Raw genomic sequence first — 27,792 nt, 5'->3', positions numbered from 1 at the left:
CCGATGAGAGTTGTGGAGCTTCATGCTCACCAAGTGTTTGATAAAACGTTTCAGTATATTTTAGTGTACTATTTCAGTATATTTCAGTGTACTTTTTCAGTATATTTCGTTGTATTTCAATGTATTTCTAATTTATGAAATAGTTTCTGATATATTTCATTGTATTCCATTGTATATACACATACTACAATTTTATATTTCTTAAACAATCAGCCATATTTCAGTTGTACATTTTTCTGTATTTGGAAGTATTTCTAAAAGTTTGGAATGGAGTAATTTGGAGAGAGAGAAACGTGGGTTGTTATGGAACTTCAACAGTTATGCGTGATACATGGTTGATTTAATTTGACTTACCATTTAAAATGAAAGAAAAGAATTTGTTCCATAAATACAGTCTATTTTTACTCTGCCAGATTTTGTATTTCAGTGTATTTCAAAAATGCGAACTCTACCGGATTTTGTATTTCCATGTATTTCCCTGTATTTCAAAAACGCGAAATACAACCGAATACAACAAAAACTAGCTACGATTTGTAAATATAGAAAAAGTAGCTATAAATTGTTAGAAGCTATTAAAAGGTAGCTGTTTATGTAAGTTTCAACTTAGACATATGCGTCGATTGCAGGGCAGAGCAGGCGATCAGAGAAGAAAAGTTAATTCTACGTAGGTCTGGTTCGCGTTATGGTTTAAATTTTATAAAAAATATAACTTAAAGCTGGTGTCATTGCCTAGCTATTGAAATGTTTTACTTTGCTCCCTCACAGACGCAATGTATTAGTAATATAATGCATTTATTTGCGAAAATATCTTTGTGAAATGTAAGTAATATTTATGGTGTGAGAAAAGGATATTGGCTCAACGCTCTCAAGAATACAGTGAAATGGCATATAATCAAGTGGTTGAAATTCTAAAATCCAAAGTTCAGTAGCTCCTGAAGGCTAAAACAGTGAGAAGGCACATACGAGCAATGGCAGAACAATTCACTGTATGGTTTTAGTAATAGCTCCTAACTTTAAGCAATCAAAAATTTCATTCTTAACAAAATTCAGTATGTTTTTATATACGGTTAGAAATATATTTAAAATGCAAAATTTAGTTTATCTGATCCGAATAGATCCAGCTTCATGTATCTAGAGATTATGCACTAGCTAGCTTAATTTCGCTAACAGATCCATCCCATATAGAATACATCATTTCAAACTCAACAAAGGCATAATTTTGGCAGGAACAAACTTATTATAACAATTTAGAACACAACTCTCGTGAAAATAAAAGAAAACTCAGCAGGGCAGGCAGGTGAATGCAACTGTGAGTGCGCAAGTGGAACAGGTGAATGCGGGCGAAAATGCTATGCTGACAGGGCAGGTTGAAATTTTGCAGGTTATCGCCATCCATACATATTCCAGACCTTAAGTATTTAAGCATCTCTTTTTCGAATTGTGTGTTAATCAAGCACCGCCATATAAATTAAAACAAGCAAGCATCTATTTTCCATATATCAAATTATAGCTTCGGGTTTTAGACCTCTGCATGCATAAGCATAAACGATCTTTCATCTGGACAGACATGTGAGGAAGTAAACATCCACTGGAAAGTGGAAAGGGACCACTTCTTTAAAGATTCCTGGCTCAAATATCTTCATATCTCACTACACATGATCATAATCAATCGTGAATCCATAACTAATTCGCAATGCATTAAACTACTTGTATTAGTTATACATACCGGCGCATAATGTCTATCTCAAGCATCAAGTGGGCATCAAATTCAATCCCTTTATCATCTTCGATATATGCTCGGAATCAACTGATTTCACGTTACATCAAACACCACTTCAAAAATTCAAAGCTTCAAATTTCCCTTAGGCAGCAGCGCTTCCTCATCCATTGAATGTCTTAGCATATATTCTGTCCAATATCATTCCCACAACATTATTCTTTGCCCAATGTTATCAGTTTTGAACTCTCTCTGCCAATTCGCTACATTATTTCCTCTCAAGCAATAAAAAGCACAAATTGACAATGGCAAACATCTACAAATTTATTTTATAGAACCTACGAGCCGTCAAAGGTTACACACTAAACAGCAGCTGCCACTGGCAAAGATCTGTAACACACCCTCTTGGCTGCTCGAACAATGTCTTCAATCTGCACGATTCCGTCATCACCACAAGAAAATAAGTGAATCGAACTAATAAACTGCCGATTAGAATATAGTAACGGCTTCTAGTTAACAGCCTGCTAAAAGTTCGAATATGTGACATGTTTTAAGGCCCAAGGACTAATATTATAAGTTGGAAAACAAAAATATACAATATGCAGAGTAGAGACCTGTGGAAGAGCCATTCTTTCAAGATTGGCAGCGTAAGGCATTGGAACATCTGCACCAGTAATTCTTTCAACTGGGGCATCAAGGTACTCGAATATTTCCTCGACAACTGAAGCACTATATATGACAACCGAAAGCAAAAGTTAAATTTAATGATTGATCCTTTGGATGTTCTAATCGGTGCAACCAGCTACATCAACTATAGTACTGTAGAACTAGTAATGCGTTATGATTTTCAACACAGTTTGAAACACGAACCAGATTTCAGCACCAACACCATGTTGAGGAAATCCATCTTCAACAGTAACCAGCCTGTTAGTTTTTCTCACCGAAGCATTGATGGCAGATCTGTCTAATGGCCTGATTGACCTAATATTAATGACCTGTAAGATCGGTATACAGATGTAACACAATTTTAAACTTCTGTTTGCAAACTATAATCTGAAAACTAGCTCTGTCTTAGCTCATAGTTACATTTTTGGACCGCTCAAAAGATTAATAGCCAGCAAATGTATAGCTTTTGTATATTAAGTATAAATATACATATAATATACATAGTGTATACAAAAATTATACATATACTATACATAAATAAGCATATAATATACATAATCAGTGTATAGATTAAATCTTGTAAATTTTGGCCGATGGGCCAAGAATGGAAAAAACCCTCTTTATTAAAATCAAATGATGAATAAAGAACACTGAGATCTATAAGTTGCATGCATATATCCTTGGTTATCAGGAGTGTCTGGACACATCAGAACGATTAATGGCAGAGAGCACACGAGCAAGCCAACGGCTGGATTTCAAATCAAGGAGTTAAGGTAAAACACAATATGATGTTATTTCATCAACTCTTATCACCACGTTGCAAAAAGGAACGAAAAAGAGCTCCTATTGGAACTAATTTACCTCAGCATCTATATCCTCCTTCGCAAGTGTCTCTGCAGCCTGAGCAAGAAATGGAGACAAATTAAGGAGAATGAAATTATACTCATTACCGGAATGTAGGGATGTATGCACACACAAACCTTGAGAGCATAGCCAACCATCCTTGAGAATGCTGTAATTGTCACGTCTCTCCCCTCTTTCTCTATCTGTTATACATAAAAAAAAGCATCACAAACAGGTGACTACAGTAAGAAGGGATGCAAACGATCCCAGAGAAGTAAAGCTTGTTTGAGTGCATACCTTTGCTTTCCCTATAGGTAGGGTAAAGCTAGGATCAAGAACTTCGTCCGACACAGGAAAAGACTCACCATACCTGAAAATTGATTTACCAAAAATTTAATCTGGATACCAACGTGTTTAGAAATTTTGCCTACAACTCTCAAACTCGTGCCAATAACTTACAATAATTCATTCTCAAGAAAAACAACTGGATCAGGGTCTCTGATTGCTGTTTTTAGAAGTCCTCTTGCATCTTCAGATGAATATGGTGCCACAACTTTCAAGCCAGGGACAGAGCCATACCACGGTGCATAACACTGCATATTGATCATCATATGACAAGCTGAGCTCTAATATTTTGTGAGATATAGATTTCCCAACATGCATTTCATCCTAATAAACTGACAATCGTCTTCTTGTAAGAGTAAAGGATAATGCATATCAAATTTGAGAGGATTAATGTTGTTGAATATTGGTTATTTCTCAATCCACAGCCGGATAAAAACACATCAGTGGAGATGGAAGCTGTGAGTATTGAAAAAGCATGCCACTTCCAATCTTTTCTTTGCTCATGACCACTATAAAACTAATTCAAGGTACCTGAGAGTGCTGAGCACCAACACCTAGAGCGGCACCATTCGGTCCTCGGAAAACAATAGGAACACTAATATTTCCACTAGACATGTAGTTTGCTTTGGCCGCAGAGTTAATCAGATGGTCCATTGCCTGCAAGAATGCATCAGAACTTGTATCATCCCAACAAAATTCAGCATCCAATATCCCAAAGAAAGGCACGTAGTTTAAGAAGGGAAAGTGGTTCTCCATGCCGTAACGAACATAAATGTCTCGTACAGAATTCAGACAAAAGTACCATTACAAAAGATGAGAGTTGTATGTTCTTCTTAAACATGCCATGTGGGATGTTGAAACTAAAGAGTTTCTAATCAGTTACCAGTTTCAATTTTTTTTTAAAGAGTTGCTAAATTAGGAGAGAGACATTCTTTTTTTAAGAGACTAAAAAGGAAAGTAAGATAAACAAATCGAAATAGAGGGAGTGTAACAAAAAGAAATTACTACATTAATTATTGAAGGTGACCAGACCACGGAATTAGTTACTTGTGGAAAAATTTCATGATCTCAAATAAGATGCTCAGTGCTTTTTATCTGCAGCAACTCCTACCTGTTCATCCTTGTTAAGCTATATATGGATAACAAAGCTTATTGGGAGTTGAAAAGCTGATCTAATTTTGATAATTACATAAATAAAGAACTTATGACATAATTTCTCCAAGATGAACTAAAAGCTTCACACACTACCTAAGCTATATAAACTGGTCTCTATACACGGTTAATGCTATAATTATGGTTGTGAACATCATAGCAACCTGCAAGGTGGGAATTAAGCGATATTGGTATTATTTCTCCAAATATGTTTGAAAACTACAAGGTGTGAACATAGTTGATAAAGAGGAGCAGGGAGCAATGTTGGATGAATGGTTTGCAAATGCAGCTAAGGATACAGATATAATTCTAGGCAACAAATTAACAGGAAAACAAAATAAAACTCATGGTAGAAAGCAGATCTAGAACGGTAAGGTGACTGAGAAGTTTGTTCCAAGGCACCGCATTGGCCAGTCGATGCATCTGGCAAAGCAGAATCATGTAATAACGTCAACAACTTCAACAAGATCCAATTAATCCAAGAAGAAGTGATGAATTTTCAAGTGTTTTGGATAGGTTTGAAGAAAAAGACAAGGATCAAATATATCAAGTTACTTCAGAGAGGCCAACGTTCCTTTTTGGTTCATACATTTAAAAAGTAAGTTTGAGACTGACACCTCAAATTTCTTCTTGACTTTTATATTTTTCAATTACTAAAGTATCCTTATTTCTAATACATAAACTGTGTGATGATTATAAAATATGTAGTTCTCTCTAGCTCTTATCTTTTGCACACTTGCTGATTAGTAGAGGTTTGTTACCTCATTAGGATTGGTAAGATATAACCATACATTTAAAAAGTAAGTTTGAGACTGACACCTCAAATTTCTTCTTGACTTTTATATTTTTCAATTACTAAAGTATCCTTATTTCTAATACATAAACTGTGTGATGATTATAAAATATGTAGTTCTCTCTAGCTCTTATTTTTTGCACACTTGCTGATTAGTAGAGGTTTGTTACCTCATTAGGATTGGTAAGGTATAACCCCCTTCTTGTACTTCTCTCCCTTTTGAGGATTAGTTTTTATTATTAATAAAAAGGCCCGCTGAACATACTATCTAGTGGAGTAAATTCACTTAAAAAAAAAAGAACATCATAGCAACCATTCTGACATGTGAGAAAAGCTGACATGGAGAAGTTTGAGAAAGTGAAGATATATCTTACCTGCATGGCAAAGTTAAAGGTCATGAACTCTAATACAGGCCTAAGTCCATAATATGCAGCTCCGGTTGCAAGTCCGGTAAATCCAGCCTGCTCAATGAGAAATAAGCACATACATGAATAACACTTTTAATGGGGAAACTAAAGCTTGTGGCATCATACATAGATGAGTAAACTGAAGCTCGACGCATGACGTTGAGCAAATTAAAGCGTCATGAAGTTAAAGAAAATTAAAAATAAAGACTGCAAATTTATTCCTTGGCTAAAAGTGGAATACAACCTCAGTAATTGGGGTATCAACAACCCTGTCTGGGCCATACTTCTGCAAGAGTCCTTTCGTGACCTGCCAAAATAGAGGAAAAAGGTTTTTACTACCGCACGCACTTGCCCAGAAAAAAATATTTTTGTGCCTCATACAACTGACACTAGTGAACCCAAAAGACACAACTAATGTACTAATGTCAGTTTTGTGAGGCACATATTAAAAGTTTTTTCTTGCACATAGATAGGGAAAGAGAGCAAATTCAATGAGTGGAAAAGAAACTCCAACCTTGTAAGCACCTTGATATTCTCCAATCTGAATCATTCGAAAAAGGTAATCAGAAGAACGAAACAATCAGTAAATCATTTGATGTACTACTATGGAAATTCGTTCTTACCTCTTCACCCATTAAAAATACTTTAGGATCAGCTGCCATTTCCTCATCAAGAGCAGAATTTAGTGCTTCTCTCACCATCATCTGCAATAGGTTACAGTTGCACGAATTAATACAAAGCAATATGCTTACAACAACAACAACAACCCAGTGAAATCCCATATCTTGGGGTCTGGGGAGGGTAGAATGTACGCAGACCTTACTCCTACCAAGGTAGGATGGCTGTTTCCGAGAGACCCTCGGCTCAATAGAAGCATAAAAAGGGAATCAGATAAGGTTAAAAGATTCAAAACGATATTGCAATGAAATAATGCAAGCTTAACAGTAAAACAGGATAATCAGGGAATTCAAAGCGATATGGAAATGCAAATAACGAAAGCGGCACAGATAAAATAGAGTAATCAAAGTACAGGAAGTAGCAAATAATAACGTAAATCAGAGCACAAAAAATTATAATGCGCTAATGCGCCTACTAATAAGGAAAGATAACGAGACTTATCTACTAGCCTTCTACCCTAATGTGGGTCCTCCACACCCTCCTATCTAAGGTCATGTCCTCGGTAAGCTGTAACTGCGTCATGTCCTGTCTAATCATCTCTCCCCAATATTTCTTTGGCCTACCCTTACCTCTTCTGAATCCATCCCTGGCTAACCTCTCACACCTCCGCACTGGGGCATCTATGTCTCTCCTCTTCACATGCCCAAACCATCTCAGTCGCATTTCCCGCATCTTGTCTTCCACCGAGGCCACTCCCACCTTATCCTGAATAGCCTCATTTCTAATCCTGTCGCTCCTAGTGTGCCCACACTACAAAGCAATATGCTTAGCAATCACATATTCCTAGTTCGGTTCATGAATGCAAAAGAGACTGATAACTTAGGGTGTGTTCGGTACGGAGGAAGGAAAATATTTTCTACAATATTTTTCAATTTTCTCATATTCGGTTGGTAAAAACTTTTAAAAAACATATTTTATGAAAAAACAAGTTCCTCAAGAATGAGAAAAATACTTCCCGAAGTAGAAAAAATAAATTCCATAAGTGTCATTCCATTTTGATAGTATCATCCCACCCTCGTAGTCCTCATCCCCGCCACCCCACCCACACCTTTGTATACAAATGCTTCTGAAATAATATCTTTTATTTAGGTATGGAATACAAGAAAATAGGTAAGAAAGCACTTATTTTCCCAAAAACTATTTTCCGCGAAAACATTTTCCTTCATACCGAACACACCCCAATTCAAACTTACTCCTTTTCTTTTTCTTTTCCTTTAAAGTAATCCTAAATAAGGAAAATGAAAGCATACCTGCTTAACTCCAGATGAATAACTTCTCTGAGTCAAAATAGCTGGCCCCAAAATCTGCAGAAGTTGGAGGAAAAAACATAAAGCCGAAAACAGAAAAAAAAAAGATTATTTCTTTTTAACTGTGTCTCATAATCTTGGGAAGTGAATAGCAATATCATGTGATATCAATTAAATTGTTAGTTAAAACATACTGGAGCTATTAAGCCTCTGAAACAGACTTTAGGCTTTGCAATCCTCAACATCATATCTTCTCTTCCAAATACCAACTTAATTACCCTGTACGAGTATATGTAAATTATCAGTTTCGGACAGGAAACTCATCCCATCAAAATGATCATCCAAAATCAGACACTTTTGGTAGACCAAGATATCAACTTTGTAATTCAAAACAGAAAAGAATAGAAAGAAACAGAGTTAGTTACCACCGAATAAATCAAGATGACAAGAAGCAAAACAGGACACGATCAATCATCTAGCTTGGCTAAGTTTAGCCTACTTTGTACCTGATTGTGTGTCGCTCTATGTGTTATGACACATAAGATGTGGCACTAACCGACTTCACTTCACTAGACTCTTCTAAAGTTATAATTTAATGTACGGGCAACAAGGATTCTCTCTTCTTTACTTCTTTTCATCAAAGTCGATATACGTGTAGTGTCATGGGTGGTAGCTGCCAAATGTTTCTTCTATACTTCTTTTCATCAAAGTCGATATACGTGTAGTGTCACGGGTGGTAGCTGCCAAATGTTTCTTCTTTACTTCTTTTCATCAAAGTCGATATACGTGTAGTGTCATGGTGGTAGCTGCCAAATGTTTCTTTTTTTCTTTCGTCTCTCATGAGGAAAATATAGTTTTACATACATAGTATGCCGTCCGTTTCAAAATACTTGTCACGCTTTTTTTTTTTAAGAGTTTAAGTCTGTTAAACTGACTGAATTAGTAGACGTTTGGCCAGAAAAATCAAATATTTTTCACTTTATTTAAAATGTTAAAGTTAGAGATGAAGATAGAGTTGTGTCTGGTTATAATTTATGCAAAACATATTTTGTTGTTTGAATGTACTAAAAGTGAAAAAAGTAAAGAGACTGTTTTAAGAGCCCGTTTGGATTGACTTATAAGTTGGTCAAACCAGCTTATAAGCCATTTTTAACTTATTTTAGTGTTTGACAAAAATAGAAAATAATTTAAATTAAGTTAAAAAGTGTATAAACAAGCCAAAACTAAGAAGTTGTTCAACCTCAACTTTTTTTTTTGTTTGACCAACAACTTTACCCTTTTATTTCTTATATTTTCTATTAATTCCAATATTATCCTTAATTCTAAAAACTCTTTAAGCGCTCTTATCCAAACACGTAACTGCTTATTTATAAAATAACTTTAAGCACTTATACTTAAAATTCACTTTTTTCAGCTAATCTAAACGGGCTCTAAGTGTTTTTCAAATTCTAAATACAACTTGAAGTTGTATTTGTATTTGAAAGTTTTATGGCCGAATGCTGATTTTTAAATAAAGTGAAAAAAATTCGGAGAAAAAGTGGAAAATTCTCATGGTCAAACGGGTCCTTAGACTAATTCAATATTTTAAAATTAATATTTAAATATTTGAAAATTATAAAAAAATACTATAAGTTATAATTATTTTTATATTGATATGATGAAAAAATATAGCTTAAAATGTATGCCAAAATTTATATAGTTTAACTCTTAAAAAGTGAAATTTAACAAGTATTTCGGAATGTAGAGAATACAAGGAAGGGGCGTCCTGGCTCTTGTCAACAGGCTCAGTTCTGGCCTTGTCGTCACTTAATTTTACCGTTTCAACTTTGTTGAAAGGTACTGTCTTCTTAATTAGCTGCAATCTTTTTTTGATTAGATCTTTGTGATTAGTGACAATATTGTTTACCTAATTATTTTGTCGTCTTTAGTACATTGGAGTAAACGTGTTAACCGGTTTGAACCGGACCGGATCGATAACCGGTTAATAAATCGGCCGATTTCCGGTTAAAAAATCGGAACCGGCCACCGGTTCCGGTTTATAGGTTAAAAACCCGAAATCGGAACCGGTCTGGTTCAAACACGTCCAAACCCTCTTTTTGTTTTTATTTTTTGTATAGTAGATATATATTATAGTATTTATTAGTATATTATAGGTATATTTGCATATGTTATATAAGTTTATAAGTAAAATTTATATATTTACTGACTAACAGGCTAACAGCAAGGCAGCAATACGTCATATACGTGTATATATATATATATATATATACATATAAAGTTATATGATATGTTTAAGTTATATGTATACTATATATACTTATAACTTAAGTTATTTATAGCTTAATTTTTTTCTAAGTTTATAAATTCGTATATATATATATATATATATTAAGTTATATGCTTAAGTTATACTACATATACCTAAAATATAGTAAGAATATACTTATATATATCAATATACTTAGGTTATATAACTTACATATATGTATATACGTTTAACTTATAACTATATATAGTATACATATAACTTAAACATACATATATATATATATATATATATATATTATAAGTATATTCTTAGTATATTTTAGTTATTTTTCAAGTATATAACTTTCTAGCTTTTAATTTAAGTAGATGTATATTATAAGTATATTCTTAGTATATTTTAGGTATATTCCTAACTTAATATAAGTAAAAATATGAACACAAGTAAATAGAAGAAAGCTCAATGAGCCACATATTTTATTCATTCTTGGATAACATTTATTTGCAAGTTGTAGTTTTTTTTAACTTGCAAATAATACATGAGTTGCAAAGAAATAGTAGAATAATAAAATCACTAATTCTCAATCATTTGGTTAATTTCTCTCATATCATATTCGGCCATGGAGATATCTTCAAAGTCTTCCATTTGGTCCGGTCCACTTGCTATCAAATCTTCAATCTCTTCCTCTTCGCCTTCCTCCGCTTCTAAGTTTTGGTTGCGTCGCTCCGATCTAATCCAATCATGAATGCACACTAGTACTTGTAAGCTAAAGCTGGATAATGAGTGTCTATGGTCTCCAATTTGTTGTCTTCCTTGGCTAAATGCACTCTCCGAAGCCACGGTTGATACTTGAACCGTAAGGATATCTCGAGCCATTCTTGAGAGTATCAGATGACTTGCCTTGTATTTCTTCCACCATGCTAAGACGTCCAACTCATCTAGTTCCTTGATATCCACATTTGGCTGCATCAAATAAAAGTGATATTCATCAAAGTTTGCACTACAAGAAGGAGTTGGATGTGAATGTAAAACTTTTAAACCCGACAAGCCCTTTTTGCTACTTTGAGAAGTAGTAGGGCGTGGAGCAACGAGTGTAGCATGTTCTTCCAAATTAGAATAATAAGTAAAAAAATTTCTAAACTCGTCATCAATAGCGGGTTCGGCTTCAGCTAAAGATGGTTGAACTCCCTCTTCAATTTCTAAAAATGTATAAATTTGACCAACCAATGCTTTAGTTATAAGACACTTTTAAACAAGGATTTAAAAGAGAGCCCAATATAAATAAAGTTGGGTTGGGAAAAAAATACTTCTTAAATTTTGTTGTCATATAAAAAATAGCCGCTTGATAACCGGGTTTATATTTATACTCTTGTAAAACTCTAGCTATTTCCGCTAAGTAGGCTAAAATTCTGGTTACCGTGGGATAGAATTGTTTAGAAAAAGCAAGAGTTGCATTATAAAAAATTTCTAGAGTTCAACACATTCCTTAAAATCTTCTCAATCCGTAAAATTTAACCAATCATCACTATTAATATTATATTTGTTGTGAACTTGTTGTATGGGAATCCTATACGCATATGCTTGTTGTAGCATAATGTAAGTGTAGTTTCACCTAGTCTCAATTTCTACTTGAATTTTCCTAGGTCTAAGGTTATTTTCCACACAAGCATTCTTAAAATCTCTAATTCTTCTCCTATTAGCATTACAAAAAAGAAACACAACCGCATCTCTAACTTTTTGAATAGAATCGTCAAAACGCACAAGACCATCTTTAACAATTAAATTTAAAATGTGACAACTACATCTTACATGAAAAATGTTTTTTAGCGGAGGGTTTAATTCTCTTCTTAAAAGATCAATCGCCTTTGTATTATTAGAAGCATTATCTAAAACAATACAAAGTGTTTTTCTATAAATGTTAAAAAATCTCATAATAGTAGATATTGAATCGCTAAAATTTTTCCATCGTGACGACCTTTTCCTTCATCATATAAAAAAACTATAATTCTTTTTTGCATAACCCAATTGTCATCAACCCAATGACATGTAATAGCAAAAAAATCTAACTTGTTAAGACCAAGACCCAAATCAGCGGTAAGAGAAACATTACAATTTAAAGAATTAAATACATGGCGCAAATAAAATCTATATTTTTTTATACAAATCTATAACATCCGCTCTACAAGTACTTCTAGGAATACCCTCAAATAACGGATTATAACAACGTTAAATGTAAGTAACAAACCCCAAACCCGAAGGAAAGGAAAATGGTAAACAAATAAGCTACCATTTTAGCTATTTCTACACGCTCTTTTTTCTTGTCATACTTAAAAATTTTACCGGTTCGTGGGTCTATCGTCATTTGAATACCCCCCACATTTGAACCCGTTTGCTCTCCCCAAACATCCATATGTTTCTTTCTCATATGAGCATTTAGTGTACCCGTTCCACCATCCTTACTAGTTTCTTGCTTAAAAGTAAATACTTGTCCACATAGGGTACATTTAGCTGTTTGGCTTTCCCTATCCTTAGTCATAAATTTTCAAATTTTAGCGGTTGACTTACGAGTTCTAGGCGGTTTGTCTTGTGTATGTGATTGTGCAAGACATGTATCTCCTATGGGATTTTCGGGGGCTTGTGTTTCATCATCATCATCATCATCATTAAAAATGTCGGTATAATGTTGTTGTATTGCCTCATGACCTAAAAGTGAATTATTTTCACCAACATCAATACCTAAATTAGGTGTTTCTTCCATAAATGTTTCCTCATTAAGCCCACGCCTAACAATACCACTACTACCGGCACCACGTCTAAATCTCTTCGCCATTATTAAATAGAATTAATTTAAATCACATTCAAATAAATCACAAGAAAATAAATTGCAACAAATTAAATTGCTAGAATTAAATTGCGAAAAGTAAAGATAGAGTTGGAACGAAGGTACCAAATTGCCGGACTAATTTTCAACAAAGTGAAGGCGACTAGAATTGCAAATCCACCAAAGCTACTTCGGATTGTTGCAAAATCACTAACTCCACCAACAATATTATAATTGTAAAATTAATAATTGAAACTATAATAAGACTTTATAATATTTATTTGAGAGAAATTTAAAGTGGCTAATTGTTGCAAAGTAACTATAATTGAGAGATTGAGATTTGAGAGAAAGAGAAGAGTGAATTGGTGTGGATTAAAATGAAAATGGAGAGGGGTTTATATAGAGGTGGGGGATGGGTTAAAGTGTTAAAAAAAAAGTTTGGGGGGGGGGGGGGGGGAGGGGGGAATGGGTTTGGAACCGTTTGGCAACGGCCATTTTTGCAAATGGACCATTGCCCAACGGTCCATTGGGCTGCCCCAACGGCTACAATTAAAAATAAAATAAAATAATTCCACCGGTTTTATCGGTTTAACCGGTCCGGTTCCGATTTTAAAAAAATAGAAACCGAAACCGGTATATAATAAACGGTTAACCGGAATCGGTTCTGGTTCCGGTTTCGGTTTGAACCGATTAACCCGAACCGGTTGACGGGTTTACATAGGAGTGATACTATTGCAATAAAAAATTGTATGCTTCTTCTATGGGTTAATGAGCTGTAATTTTTAAATTTAAGAAGTACGTAACATGTAAAATTTTATTCGCTGATGTGACTAATCTAAAAGCCGTAGAAAGCTGGAAGATCAATCTTGTGAGGAAGGAATAAATCCTTCATTGAACAAAGAAATTGAGAAATAAAGAAAATAGAAACATGTTGCTCTTCACATATACGAAAGAAAAAATAAATTACAACCTTATATGTGTCGGAACATTAAGAAGTAGAAGCACTTTTAATTGCCTTTTTTTTAAAGACAACTGGGAAAAAAATTCTTTATTTTACTCTTTTTGTTCTCTCAATCAATAATTTTCTCGTTGAAGACAAGTGGAAAAAAAAATATTCTTCTACTATTTCGCTTGCATGAATATTTTAATGCCTAGATATTTATAGGAAATCTTCAAACATGTACTTATACGAGTCAATTCCTCAAATGATCATTAAATATATAAAAAAATTCACTAAAGTAACTTTTGAATTTTTTTAGACAATAAGATTATCAAACTATGTTCTTGTTTCCAATAAAAGTAAACCAATCCATTTTTAGACACAAGACCTCTTCACCCATATATAAATTATAAAACCATTGAATACTTCAATTTTATTTCAAAGTGTAGAAAATATTTCGAACAAAGATTTCAGAATATCACAAAATTGTGTCTAAGTAGACAATAAAAGGATACAGTTGAATGATAGTAGAACTAAGCATGGTGCTTCTCTGTAGATTAATTCTTTAACTGATTATAAATGATTTGTTTAATATATAAAATTTTCAATTATCACAAAAATATTTACTATTTTTATTTTCTTGGAGATGAGCTTGTAAGATTTTGATTTTATAAATAAGTGGATTATAATTAATATAAATATTTTATATTTTTAAAAAGCATTTATACAACTAATTGTTAAAATGTTTTCATTTTTACAAAGTAATTATCCAACACAATTTTTTCTTTAAATTTTTTTATCCAAATACTTTACTATTAAAGCAAGCTTATTATAATTCTTAGACACTGGATATATTATGTATATACATATTACTACTATATATAGAAGTAAAGATACCAAAATATTATAGTCCTCACCGAGGCAACATAAAGATTTCATACTCTAAAGCAAATTCTCTTTCCTTGCCACTTGGACCTTATTGGAACAGGGACATATGCTACAAGGTTTTCTTGGAGTATACTAATTTTTTTTTGTGGATCATTTTAACCATTATTTGTCCTTATGTATTATGGTAATCTAAGCAACTTTGAAGTCAGATTTCTATTTTCAACTAGATATTTATGCCCGTGCGTAACAACGTTTTTGTGAAAGAAGATTTGCTTAAAATCATTAAACAACACACAAAAATGCGAAGAGAATTGACATGCTCAAATATTATAAATTCCTTTTTTGTGTAAGTGAATATTCAACCCAAATCAACTTCCAAGTTAAATGCTCGCCCAAATCATCTAATAAAAATAGAAAGGAGACCAAATCTTAGCATTAGTCAAACGACGTCCAACAATAAAAGAAGCAAAAACAATGAAAGTTAGTTCAAAGAAGCTGTTAGAATCATTTTTCTCACTTAACTACTCTTGGTAGGTTCAATAAACTAAGAGTTGCTCATTAGTCCTTATAAGAAGGCTGATTTGTAAAAAAAATCAAAGTACTCAGAATCTTCACCTACAGCATGTATTCATGTGTTAAATAACCATCCTAAAATTTGTAATGTTGTATTAGGCTGCCGGTCATTTTGTAGTTGGATCACCAAGTTTTTGGAATGCTCCAAATTCAACTTAGAGCATCTAAATCAGGGTCAATACCAATTTCGTTCTTCTCAAATAGACATGTTCATATCTTCCCTTTCCTTGGAAATAGAGACCATGCTTTTCTTAATGGTGACATTCTTTCCGAGGGTACATACATGGAACTCTACCTCCCCCTTGGATTCCAGATCAGCCTTCATCTCCATAGCTACTTTTTCTTCCATGGATTCCAGATCAGCCTTCATCGCCTTTCTTTTAAACTTTAGCTCATCAAATACGGAAGGAGAAAGATCGATAAATAGGGTGAGGGAGTGAATTCACAAGCTACCTCCAAGGCTTCTGTCACCGTTTTTGGTTTCCCTTGAACGCAAGTCCAAGCTCCTTAAATCAGATGGTTATCAAAATGCACACCAATCATATTCATGAATGAAAATTAGCTAAATAAGCAGCTACCTCTACTTCTCTTGGTTATGAGAATTTCTCTTGAGCCACAAGAGCAACAGAACTTTTTTCCTGTCATCCAAATGTCCAAAAGTTATCAGCACATGGAAGATAATATCCAAATCACAAAGGAGGAGAGTATTTTAAGAAGTTGAAATATATGCCGACACTTAGAATTCATTTTGATGAGTGACATTGTAATGGATTTCTGAAAACGTCTAAGTCATCGATGTCATAACTAATGCCTCTTATTCAAAATGGAATACACATAGTATGCATCAGTTTTGTCAGTAAATAGTGATGTATATTTAAAGAGACACTAAGGAGGGTAAAATTTGGTAGATACACATATACAAATATGAATAAGAACAAAACATAGATAGAGCTGAGAATCTACAAAATATAGATTAGAAGGACTCTAAACTGCACAAGTTCAACACACTCATCTATACCATCCTATCCACGGCAACAACTGATTTGTCAAAGGCATTTCTATGAGCTTACGAAGACATTGAGTACTGTTTTCAAGGCACCTGTTGCATTAAAAAATGACCACTTGACTCTACTAAAAAACTGGCAAAATTCGACAGACAAAAAACCGACGGACTGCGTCGCTTTGAAAAACCGACGGAAAACTGACGCAGTGCGTCGGTTTTGTGTATTTCTATTTTTTTTTTAAATTTTTTTAATTAAAAAACTGACGGACAACGTCGGTTTTTTTCGCAAATTTGAAATTATATTTCCGCCAATTTTTTTTTTTACAAAAACCGACGTCCCACGCCGGTTTTATTTTTAAAAATATATTAAATAATTTATAATTCATTTTGTTTTGTAAAATATTAATAAACGAATTTATTTTAAAGAAACCGACGGACTACGTCGATTTTTTTTTTTGGTCAAAGGCTGGTCAACATTTTAAAAAAACTGACGGACCACGTCGGTTTTTTTTAACAATATGATAGAAACGGGTTTGGCATATCATTTGCTATCTTCCCCAACAAAAATACCCACTTCTCTCTACAATAAAAAAACCCTAACCCGCCGCCCACCCCCCTCTGCCCACGCCCGCCACCTGCTGCTAGCCGCCGCCCACCCGCCGCTACCTGTGCAGCCCAACCCCACCTACCCCAGCCCTATTTTTAACTTGTAATTTGAGGTAGTTTCTTTTAAATTAGGGCTTTTAAAATTCTTTCAATTTTAGTTTTATTTGTAGATTTTAGGCCTAATGTTAGTCTATTTAGCTTTGTTAAACATCATTTGTAATGTTATTAATGTTGAATTTGTGAAAAAATGTAAACTTTATTTGACTAGTTTACTTTTCATTTTTTTTTTGCTTGAGATTGTGCTATATTTTATGTTCATTGTCAATGTATTTGTGTTAGCTTAGTTATCATTGTTTGTAATATTATTGATGTTGAATTCGTGCAAAAATGTATACTTTATTTGACTAGTTTTTTTGTTTGTTTGTTGGGATTGTGCTTTTTGTTAGAATCCATAAGTTAGTAGAATTTGTATTGAGCATTCAAAATTAGAATTGGTTGAGATTGTGCTTTTCAAAGTTAGAATTGTTAAGTTATAGTATTTCTATAACCTCAAAACTAAAGTGTAGACTTTATTTGACTAGATTTACTTTTCAATTTTTGGAATTGGTTGAGATTGTGCTTTTCAAAGTTATATTAAAGTTAGAATCCATAAGTTATTAAAGTTAGAATTGTTATTGAGAATTCAAAGTTAGAATTGGTTAGGATTGTGCTTTTCAAGGTTAGAATGTCAAGTTATAATATTTCTATAACCTCAAAACTAAAATGTAGACTTTATTTGGCTAGATTTACTTTTCAATTTTTAGAATTGGTTGGGATTGTGCTTTTCAAAGTTATATTGAAGTTGGAATCCATAAGTTATTAAAGTTAGAATTGTTATTGAGAATTGAAACTTAGAATTGGTTGGTGTTGTGCTTTCAAATTATTGTTAAATTTGTGAAAAAATGTAAACTTTATTTGACTAGTTTACTTTTCATATATATACAACAACAACAACAAGCCTAGTAGAATCCCACCATGTGGGGTCTGGGGAGAGTAGAGTGTATGCAGACCTAACCCCCACCTTGAAAGGTAGGGCGGTTGTTTCCGAAAGTCCCTCGGCTCAAGAGAGGAAAACAAGACAAAAGGTCATATAGGGCCAAGCATATCAAAAACAATATGAAAACGAGGAATAACAAAAGCGAGAAAGTCATGGTAGAAAGGAGCATTAACTACCATAGATAAATACGATTATCAAAGTACAAAGGCCCAACAAATATAAGCAGAAATCAAATGGAAATAAACGAATGAGCAAAACTACAACTACTATGGTGAAAAGATAAGCAACCTAGCCTTCTATCCTAATCTGAGTCCTCCACAACCTCCTATCTAAGGTGATGTCCTCGGTAAGCTGAAGGTGTGCCATATCCTGTCTAATCACCTCTCCCCAATACTTCGTTGGCCTCCCTTTACCTTTCCTGAAACCGTCCATAGCCAACCTCTCACACCTTCACACTGGAGCCTTTGTGCCTCTCCTCTTCACATGCCCAAACTATCTCAACATCGCTTCACGCATCTTGTCCCCCACCGATGCCACTCCCACCTTGTCCCGGATATCTTCATTCCTAATTCTATCCCTCCTAGTGTGCCCACACATCCATTGCAGCATTCGCATTTCCGCGACTTTCATCTTCTGAACATGAAAGTTCTTGACTAGCCAACACTCCGCCCCGTACAATAAAGTCGGTCTAACCACTACTTTGTAGAACTTGCCTTTAAATTTTGGTGGCACTTTCTTGTCACACAGCACTCCGGAGGCGAGCCTCCATTTCATCCACCCTGCACCAATACGATGTGAAACATCCTCATTGATATCCCCATATCCCTGTATAATAGACACAAGATACTTGAAACTTCCTTTCTTTTGAATGGCCTGGGTACCAAGCCTCACTTCCTCGTCAGCCTCATGCGGTACGCCACTGAACCTGCACTCCAAGTATTCTGTCTTGGTCCTACTCAATTTAAATCCTTTAGACTTCAACGCCTGTCTCTAGCCCTCCAGCTTATCGTTAACTCCGCTGCGAGTCTCGTCAATCAGGACTATGTCATCCGCGAACAACATACACCAAGGCACCTCACCTTGTATTTTTTGTGTCAATTCATCCATTACCAAGGCGAATATAAATGGGCTAAGAGTTGATCCCTGATGCAACCCCATCAGAACAAGGAAGTGCTCCGAATATCCTCCTACCGTCCTTACCCTGGTCTTGGATCCATCATACATGTCCTTTATCGCTCTAATGTACACCACAGGTACACCTTTAGCCTCCAAGAATCTCCATAGGACCTCTTTTGGCACTTTGTCGTAGGCCTTTTCTAGGTCAATGAATACCATGTGTAAGTCACTCTTCCGCTACCTATATTGCTCCACCAATCTCCTTATAATATGAATTGCTTCTGTAGTCGAGCGCCCAAGCATGAATCCAAACTGGTTCTTTGAAATAGACACACCTCTCCTCACCCTCATTTCCACCACCCTTTCCCATACTTTCATAGTGTGACTTAGCAGCTTGATACCTCTATAGTTGCTGCAGCTTTGAATGTCGCCCTTGTTCTTGTACAAGGGAATCGTTGTACTCCACCTCCATTCTTCCGACATCTTCGCTGTCTTGAAAATGACATTAAACAACCCAGTCAGCCACTCCAAGCCTACCCTGCCTGCACTCTTCCAAAATTCCCCAGGAATCTCGTCAGGTCCGGTCGCTCTTCCCCTACGCATCCTACGAACCGCTTCCTTAACTTCCTCAACCTTTATACTCCTACAATATCCAAAGTTGCGACGCCTATCAGAGTGCTCCAAATCTCCCAACACACTGTCTTTTTCCCCTCCTTCGTTTAAGAGTTTATGAAAATATGACTGCCATCTCTGTCTAATGTGGGCTTCCTGTACCAACACTTGGCCATCCTCGACCTTGATGCACTTTAATTGATCCAAGTCGCGTGCCTTCCTCTCTCTCGCCTTGGCCAGCCTAAACCGTTTCTTATACACACCTCGGTCCTCTAGTTCTGCATAAAGGCGTTCAAAGGCTGCCGTTTTCTTCGCCGAAACTGCCAACTTCTCCTCCTTTCTCGCCATCTTATACTTTTCCTTGTTCGTCCGCTTCTCTTCATCGTTCTTGCTATCAACCAAATTCACATATGCCTGCTTATTTGCTTCCACTTTCCCTTGGACTTCTCCATTCCACCACCAATCCCCTTGTTGCCCATCACGGCGGCCTCTTGAGACCCCCAATACCTCTCTAGCTGCTTCCCTAATGCAACTGGCCGTCCTATCCCACATACTACTCGTATCCCCCCTACTATCCCACGCTCCCATAGCCATCAACTTCTCCCCCATTTCTAGGGCACTAGACAAAGTCAAACTCCCCCACCTAATCCTTGGTCGGTCATCCACGACCCTCTTCTTCTTATTCCTCCTTATTTCCAAATCCATCACCAATAGTTTATGTTGGGTCGTAAAATTCTCACTTGGAATGACCTTGCAGTCCTTACAGAGGCTTTTATCATCTTTTCTAAGGAGCAAAAAGTCTATGTGCGTCGCAGCCACCGAGCTACGGAAGGTTACCAAGTGCTCCTCCTTCTTTGGAATACTCGAGTTGGCTACCAGCAATCTAAAAGCCTTTGCGAAATCCAGGAGTGAGACTCTACCACCATTCCTGTCCCCGAAGCCAAATCCTCCATGCACCTCATCATGGCCCCTCGAAACAGACCCAATGTGCCTATTGAAATCTCCTCCTATGAATAACTTCTCAGTAGACGGTATACTTACCACCACTTCGTCTAAGTCCTCCCAAAACCGCCTTGTTTCCTCCTCGTCCAAACCCGTTTGCAGCGCGTAAGCACTAATAATGTTCAAGGTGAACCCTTCAACGATCAATTTAATCGCCATCATCCTGTCATTGATCCTACTAACCTCTACCACCTGATCTCTAAGCTCACTATCTACTAAGATCCCTACCCCATTCCTATACCTCGACTTACCCGAGAACAAAAACTTGTACCCATCCACATCCTTAGCTTCAGGTCCTACCCATTTAGTCTCTTGGACGCAAGCAATATTAATCCTTCTCTTCTTAAGAATCTTAACTAACTCTATGGACTTTCCCGATAACGTCCCAATATTCCAAGACCCTACTCTCAACTTAGAAGCGCCCTCAACCCCTTTTGTCCCTCCAATCCTAGGCCCCGTCCCTAACCGAGAACATGACCCTAGTCTACCATCCCTCACCAAAGCCAGTAAAGCAAATATACGCTAATGAAAGGTTAATCTAAGACAAACAAAGGATCAATACTAAAGACAAGTTAGCAAGAGTCTATATGCATTGAAATAGGTATTCAATTAGGCGGAGCAGGAAAAATTTAAAAGGCTAAAAGACAGGGAATGGGCTACTGGAGGTACCGACTCCAAGTAAATAAAACCTGTTCACCACCGAAAAATCTCTGTTTGCCACCGAAAAATTCTATTCTCTGCCGGAAAGTACTGCTCACTGACCGGAATCACTGTTCACAGCCGAAAAACTTGAGTTCCTGCACAGAAACTGATCAGAAACCTACTGGTGAAGGGTTTCCGGTCGCAGGGTAGAAGAGGGAGGAAAAGAGAAAAAAAAAAAGGAAGAAGGAAAGAAAAGAGAGAACAGAGGCGAGAGAGAGAGATCTGGCAGGCCGAAAACGTACTACCAGTGGTGATGGTGGTCGACGCCGGTCGCCGGTTGGGGTGGCTTTGTTGGGGTGGGGGGTGGCTTGGGGGCGGGGGGTGGGAGGGGTGCTGAAACTTATCGTTATGGGGAATTGGTTGGGATTGTGCTATCTTTTATGTTCATTGTCAATGTATTCGTGTTAGCTTAGTTAGAATTGGTTGGCATTGTGCTTTTTCAAGTTATATTAAAGTTAGAATTCATAAGTTATTAAAGTTAGAATTGTTATTGAGAATTCAAAGTTAGAATTGGTTGTGATTGTGCTTTTCAAAGTTAGAATTGTTAAGTCATAATATTTCTATAACCTCTAAACTAAAATGTAGACTTTATTTGACTAGATTTACTTTTGAATTTTTAGAATTAAAGTTAGAATCCATATGTTATTAAAGTTAAAATTGTTATTGAGAATTCAAAGTTAGAATTGGTTGGGATTGTGCTTTTAAAAATTATTGATGTTGAATTTGTGAAAAAATGTAAAATTTATTTGACTAGTTTACTTTTCATATATATATATATATATATATATATATGCTGGAGATTGTGCTATTTTTTATGTTCATTGTCAATGTATTTGTGTTAGCTTAGTTAGAATTGGTTGAGATTGTGCTTTTCCAAGTTATATTAAAGTTAGAATCCATAAGTTGTTAAAAAAAGAATTGTTATTGAGAATTCAAAGTTAGAATTGGCTGTGATTGTGCTTTTCAAAGTTAGAATTGTTAAGTCATAATATTTCTATAACCTCTAAACTAAAGCCTAGAATTTATTTGATTAGATTTACTTTTCAATTTTTAGAAATAAAGTTAGAATCCATAAGTTATTAAAGGTAGAATTGTTATTGAGAATTCAAAGTTAGAATTGGATGTGATTGTGCTTTTCAAAGTTAGAATTGTTATTGAGAATTCAAAGTTAGAATTGGCTGTGATTGTGATTTTCAAAGTTAGAATTGTTAAGTCATAATATTTCTATAACCTCTAAACGAAAGCGTAGACTTTATTTGATTAGATTTACTTTTCAATTTTTAGAAATAAAGTTAGAATCCATAAGTTATTAAAGTTAGAATTGTTATTGAGAATTCAAAGTTAGAATTGGTTGGGATTGTGCTTTTAAAAGTTATATTAAAGTTAGAATCCATAAGTTATTAAAGTTAGAATTGTTATTGAGAATTCAAAGTTAGAATTGGTTGGGATTGTGTTTTCTTAAGTTATATTTTAAGTTAGAATTCTTAAGTTAAAATATATTTCCATAACCTCAATAATTTGTGGGTATATTTTTGTAGATGGATCGTATGTGGATGTATAATAGAAATAACAGTGATCGTGTGGGTGTACATGATGAATTTGTTGACAAGTTTACACACATGCAATGTCAGTTCACCCTTTTCAAAATGAAGGGATAATTAGGGGTGCTTGTTCTCGTTGCCGGTGTAAGAAGTATTTGAAACCGGAAGCGGTTAGGGTTCATTTATATAGTCGTGGGGCTTATGTTTTAGTTTGGATTTCATAATGGACTTATGTTTTATGCTTTATGGACTTATATTAAAACTATGTAGAACTAGTTAATGGTACTTTTGGTTGGACATTTAAATATTTTTGAACTTTAAAGGTCTATTTAGATCGTATTTGATGTGTTTAGATAGTGTTTGATGTGTTTGATTGTTACTTAGGGTGATTTTATGTGTTGTAGCTCTTTTAAAATTGATTTGGAGCATTTTAATGCTAGTTTTGAGCAGCTTTTGGTACTGATTTTTGTGCAGGTGTGGCTGCAGAAAATGCAGCAATTGCATGCAGGAAATTTTCCAGAAAACTGACGCAGTCCGTCGGTTTTCTGGAAATTAATTTTGGAAATTTTCCAGAAAATCGACTCAGTCCGTGGTTTTTCTCAAAATTAATTCTTAAAATTTTTGAGAAAACCGACGCACTGTGTGGTTTTTTATTTAAAATAAAAAAATTAAATAAAAACTGCGTCAGTTTTTTCATAAAATTTATATTGTTTTTATTTAAGATAAAAAATTAGAAATTAAAAAAACCGACTCAGTCCGTCGTTTTTTTTTTAATTTTTTAAAAATTATTGGATAAAAACCAACGGACCACGTAAGCGACGTAGTCTGTCGCAAAAAACCGATGTGGTCCATCGGTTTTCAAAAAGCTAGGCTATGTAAACCGACGGACCGTAAAGGGTCGGTTTCATTGAAAAAACCGACGTGGTCTGTCGGTTTTTTTCGTCCGTTTTTGGCAGTTTTTTAGTAGTGTGAGAGACCGCCTATCCTCATTAGACGTTCATCATGTGAAGTTTAAGAAGCAAATAGCATTGTTTATTTCCCATTCTACCAAGTAAATTATTTACACAAGGGCGTTTATCAGTGGTACCTTTTTCGGAAACTTGGAAAAACTTTTCCATGAACATTTTTTTAAAAAGTTTTTTTTTTTGCAGAATATTTTAAAAAATACTAAATTTTGAAGTAGTGGTTTGAGGTTGTTTCCGAAACAGATGTTCTCGCATTCACAAAACATTCACATACTTCCAGATAAACCACAACTATCCAAAAACTTTTTTAAGTAGCTAAAACACAGGTTAAACTTTTACCGAATGGGCACACAAATCATAGGAAGGTCTATCACTGACTACAAAGGAACCACATGTAGCTGTAACTGATTTTCATCTGGAAGAAGAGTGTGAATTATCAATTCTACTCATCTAATCAAGGCTAACCAGAAATCTAATCTAAAAGGAAATGTACTCCCTCCATACTCAATTTTTCGTTCACAACATTTTTAGATTCTTTTTAGTCAATTGAGAATTCCTCAATCTTTCATTGGATTCTCATGTTTAAATTAAAAAATCCGGATATAATTTCTTTATATTAAAAAATTGAAATTACAGTGTGCAGTACCATCAACAAAATTTGTCTCTATTAATTTAGGGGCATTCTTGAAAGGTTGACACATTTATCCAGTAAATATCAGCGTCAAATTTCCAAAACCTCGTCGGACACAGGATGGTATTGAACTATACAACTCTCTACAATTTGAAATGATATTAAGGGTATTTGTTTGTTTTAAATCTTCTGAAAATGCAAAGGAAAGGGGCTCTTAAAGTTGCGTGAAGCAACAAAGACTTGTCTAAATTTGCATCAAACTTCTGTATGTTTAACCAACATTACTAAAGAATGATTAAGTTGCAAAGAATCAACCTCTATGCAGTGATCTCACTTGATGTCATGTTCAAATGCTAACAACTGCATACTTTTAACGGAAGAGGAAGATAAGCTAGGGCTGGGCATAAATACCGAAAACCGAAAAATCGAACCGAACCGAACTTAAACTTTAACAAACCGAACCGAACCGAACTATTTTGGTTCGGTTTTTTGTGTCCACCATAAAAAAACCGAAACCGAAACCGAAATAGCCGAACCGAAGTTTGATAAAACCAAACCGAAAAATCGAACGCACACAGAAATTTAATACATTACCCAAAAAAAAAATTAAAATAGTCCAGGCCCATGATGCACTCTGGATCCAAATTGGATCGAAAGTAGCAATTTAAACTAGCCTAAAGAGTAAATGAAGTAGAATTACTCTTGACAGCCAAGTTTAAGAACCCTAAATTGGAATTCAGTTGAAGAAGAGAGAAAGGAGTATTGTTTCATAGAAGAATCTGATTGAATGCTTTTACAATTGATGAAACTACACTTTATAGCCTAATGAGGTTTTAGCGGCAAAGTTAGTTATAACTAACTTTGTGACAGCTCATACCCATGTGCAGTGCACATGACTGTAACTAACACTACTAATCACCTCACTAATCAACTCCTAATTACAGCTAAGCAATTACAAGAAATTTAAATGAATTAAAATGAATTACAACTAATAGAAATGACATGCACAAATTCTGGATCATATCAACACTTCCCCCTTGAGATGATCCTTGTCCTCAAGGATCAAAGTGTGGAAATTGCTGTTGGAATGAGTCAAAATCTTCCCAAGTACTATCTTCCTGAGCTGAGTTAAGCCACTGGATGAGGAGTTGAGGGACAGCCTTGCCATGCTTTTGAACTAGCCTTCTATCTAGGATTGCCTCAGGATATAGTAAAACAGGACCAGCTTGAGATTGAACCACTGGTAGGGTAACTGAGACAGGCTGAGAACCCAGCATCCTCTTGAGTTGAGAAATATGGAAAGTAGGGTGGATTTTTGAGCCAGTAGGAAGAGCTAAGGTATAGGCAACAACACCAACCCTTGCAGTTATCTGAAAAGGTCCAAAGAATTTAGCAGAGAGCTTTTGGTGAGCATGAGGCTTCAATGATAGCTGTCTGTAGGGTTGTAGCTTGACATAGACCCAATCCCCAACTGCATAAGTTCTATCAGTCCTTCCTTTATCAGCCTGAGACTTCATCCTGCTCTGAGCTCTGGTTAAATGTAGTTTAAGAGCCCTCAATGTAGCTTCCCTAGCCTGCAAACTTCTGTCCACCATATCTAATTGAGAATCGAAGGGCAAGTAAGGTAGTAATGGAGGTGGTGGTTGACCATACACGGCTTCATAAGGGGACATTTTAATGGAGGAGTGGTGAGTGGCGTTGTACCACCATTCAGCAAGGGCTAACCACTGGGGCCACTCCTTAGGCTTCTCACAAGTCATACACCTAAGATAACATTCTAAGCATATGTTAACAACTTCTGTCTGACCATCAGTTTGTGGATGGTATGCAGTAGAAGTTAACAATGAAACCTTTTGTAGCTTGAAGAGTTCCTTCCAAAACTTACTAGTAAATACCGCGTCTCTGTCAGAAACAATGGATTTAGGCATGCCATGCAATCTAAATACTTCATTCATGAACACCTGAGCTACATCCAAGGAAGTATAGGGGTGTTTTAGGGCAATAAAATGAGCAGCTTTGCTCAACCTGTCAACCACAACAAAGATGACCTCCTTCCCTGCAACTTTAGGTAGGCCCTCTATAAAGTCCATTGAAATGTCTTGCCAAACCTTGTCAGGGATAGGCAAGGGTTGAAGCAACCCTGGATATGCTACATTTTCATTTTTGCACTTTTGACAAACATCACAGTTCCTCACATAAGAGTACACATGTTGCTTCATTTTTTTCCAATAAAAATCCTGTTGTAACCTTTTGAGAGTAGCAGTTATACCTGAATGTCCACCCATGGGGGAATCATGATAGAAGGCAACTAGGTTTTCTCTCAAAGTATTATCAGCACCTACCAGCATCCTGCCCTTTCTACTTAGAATGTCAGAATGGTATTTATAGTGAGGCTTGTGACTTGAACCAGCCTGGATTGTCTGAATCAGTTGATGCAGGCTTGGATCTTGAATCCAAGAAGTCTTGACAGCATCCAACAGATCAGCATGAACACCAGAAATGCTGAAAAGTTGTATAGAATCCTGCTTCCTAGACAAAGCATCAGCAACAATGTTTTCTTTACCCTTCTTATAGTCAATGGTGTAGTCATAACCTAGTAACTTGACTAACCATTTTTGTTGGCTAGGGGTGGTGATTCTTTGCTCCAAAAGGTACTTAAGACTATGATGATCAGTCTTAATAACAAATTGTCTACCCAGAAGATATGGCTTCCACTTTTGAACTGCAGTCACCAAGGCTAGAAGTTCTCTCTCATAAACAGACAGAGCCTTGTTCCTCTCAGACAACCCTTTACTGAAGTAAGCTATAGGCCTGTTATCTTGGACTAACACAGCCCCAATACCATCACCAGATGCATCAGTTTCCACAATGAACTCTTTTGAAAAGTTAGGAAGAGTCAGAATAGGTGCAGAAGTTACAGCTTTCTTCAGATTTTCAAATGCAAAAGTAGCAGCAGGATCCCATTTGAAGCTGCTTTTCTTCAGTAGATTGTACAAGGGTCTTGCAATAAGGCCATAATCTCTACTGAACCTTCTGTAATAGCCTGTCAAGCCCAGAAATCCCCTCAGCCCTTTTAGAGTAGTTGGTTGGACCCAATCCAATATCGATTCCACCTTTTGTTTATCCATAGATACCCTTTGTTCAGAGATGACATGACCCAAGTAATCTATTTCCTTGACCCCAAATGCACATTTACTTTTCTTAACAAACAACACATGTGCTCTAAGAACTTTGAAAGCCTC

General features: G+C 35.6%; 2 protein-coding genes and 1 long non-coding RNA gene across 5 annotated transcripts; 1 reads left to right on the top strand and 2 right to left on the bottom strand.

The window, feature by feature from the left end:
• Positions 1-831: 831 nt before the first annotated feature.
• LOC132641322 (uncharacterized) lies at positions 832-1,848 on the top strand. Its single transcript, XR_009582809.1, has 2 exons — positions 832-1,297; positions 1,331-1,848. It is a non-coding gene; the product is annotated as an uncharacterized LOC132641322 (long non-coding RNA).
• On the bottom strand, positions 1,571-8,609 carry LOC132641321 (pyruvate dehydrogenase E1 component subunit beta-1, mitochondrial-like). 3 transcript variants are annotated; one of them, XM_060358270.1, is made up of 15 exons: positions 8,277-8,609; positions 8,043-8,127; positions 7,852-7,905; positions 6,547-6,627; positions 6,438-6,464; positions 6,168-6,230; positions 5,891-5,977; positions 4,103-4,228; positions 3,686-3,819; positions 3,524-3,596; positions 3,364-3,429; positions 3,245-3,283; positions 2,588-2,712; positions 2,332-2,446; positions 1,571-2,148 (listed from the first exon to the last, which is right to left on the bottom strand). In XM_060358270.1, the coding sequence occupies exons 2-15, from the start codon at positions 8,094-8,096 to the stop codon at positions 2,080-2,082; spliced, it is 1,113 nt and encodes a 370-aa protein (XP_060214253.1). In that variant the 5' UTR covers positions 8,097-8,127; positions 8,277-8,609; the 3' UTR covers positions 1,571-2,079. The 3 variants fall into 3 exon arrangements, with proteins under 3 accessions (XP_060214253.1, XP_060214252.1, XP_060214251.1); XM_060358269.1 differs by having other exon boundaries at positions 8,355-8,609; XM_060358268.1 differs by having other exon boundaries at positions 8,274-8,608.
• Positions 8,610-15,929: 7,320 nt separating this feature from the next.
• Positions 15,930-20,870, bottom strand: LOC132639705 (uncharacterized). The gene is made up of 2 exons (XM_060356139.1): positions 20,547-20,870; positions 15,930-15,974 (listed from the first exon to the last, which is right to left on the bottom strand). The coding sequence occupies exons 1-2, from the start codon at positions 20,868-20,870 to the stop codon at positions 15,930-15,932; spliced, it is 369 nt and encodes a 122-aa protein (XP_060212122.1).
• Between the last annotated feature and the right edge of the window lie 6,922 nt (positions 20,871-27,792).

The sequence above is a fragment of the Lycium barbarum genome, chromosome 5 (assembly GCF_019175385.1).
Source record: "Lycium barbarum isolate Lr01 chromosome 5, ASM1917538v2, whole genome shotgun sequence".
NCBI classification, from domain to species: domain Eukaryota; kingdom Viridiplantae; phylum Streptophyta; class Magnoliopsida; order Solanales; family Solanaceae; genus Lycium; species Lycium barbarum.
Note: the sequence above shows the minus strand (reverse complement) of the source record. Positions and strands in the feature narration are given on the sequence as shown.

What these genes read in the sequence shown, in the direction of transcription:
- LOC132639705 (XM_060356139.1), bottom strand. Translation starts at nt 20,870, where the DNA reads ATGGCGATTAAATTGATCGTTGAAGGGTTCACCTTGAACATTATTAGT. An exon ending in CAAAGAAGGAGGAGCACTTG is followed by an intron (nt 15,975 to 20,546) that starts GTAACCTTCCGT and finishes TTTGGATGACAG; the next exon opens with GAAAAAAGTTCTGTTGCTCT.
- LOC132641321 (XM_060358270.1), bottom strand. Translation starts at nt 8,096, where the DNA reads ATGATGTTGAGGATTGCAAAGCCTAAAGTCTGTTTCAGAGGCTTAATA. An exon ending in TCAGAGGCTTAATAGCTCCA is followed by an intron (nt 7,906 to 8,042) that starts GTATGTTTTAAC and finishes CAACTTCTGCAG; the next exon opens with ATTTTGGGGCCAGCTATTTT. An exon ending in TTGGTGCTCAGCACTCTCAG is followed by an intron (nt 3,820 to 4,102) that starts GTACCTTGAATT and finishes ATCAATATGCAG; the next exon opens with TGTTATGCACCGTGGTATGG.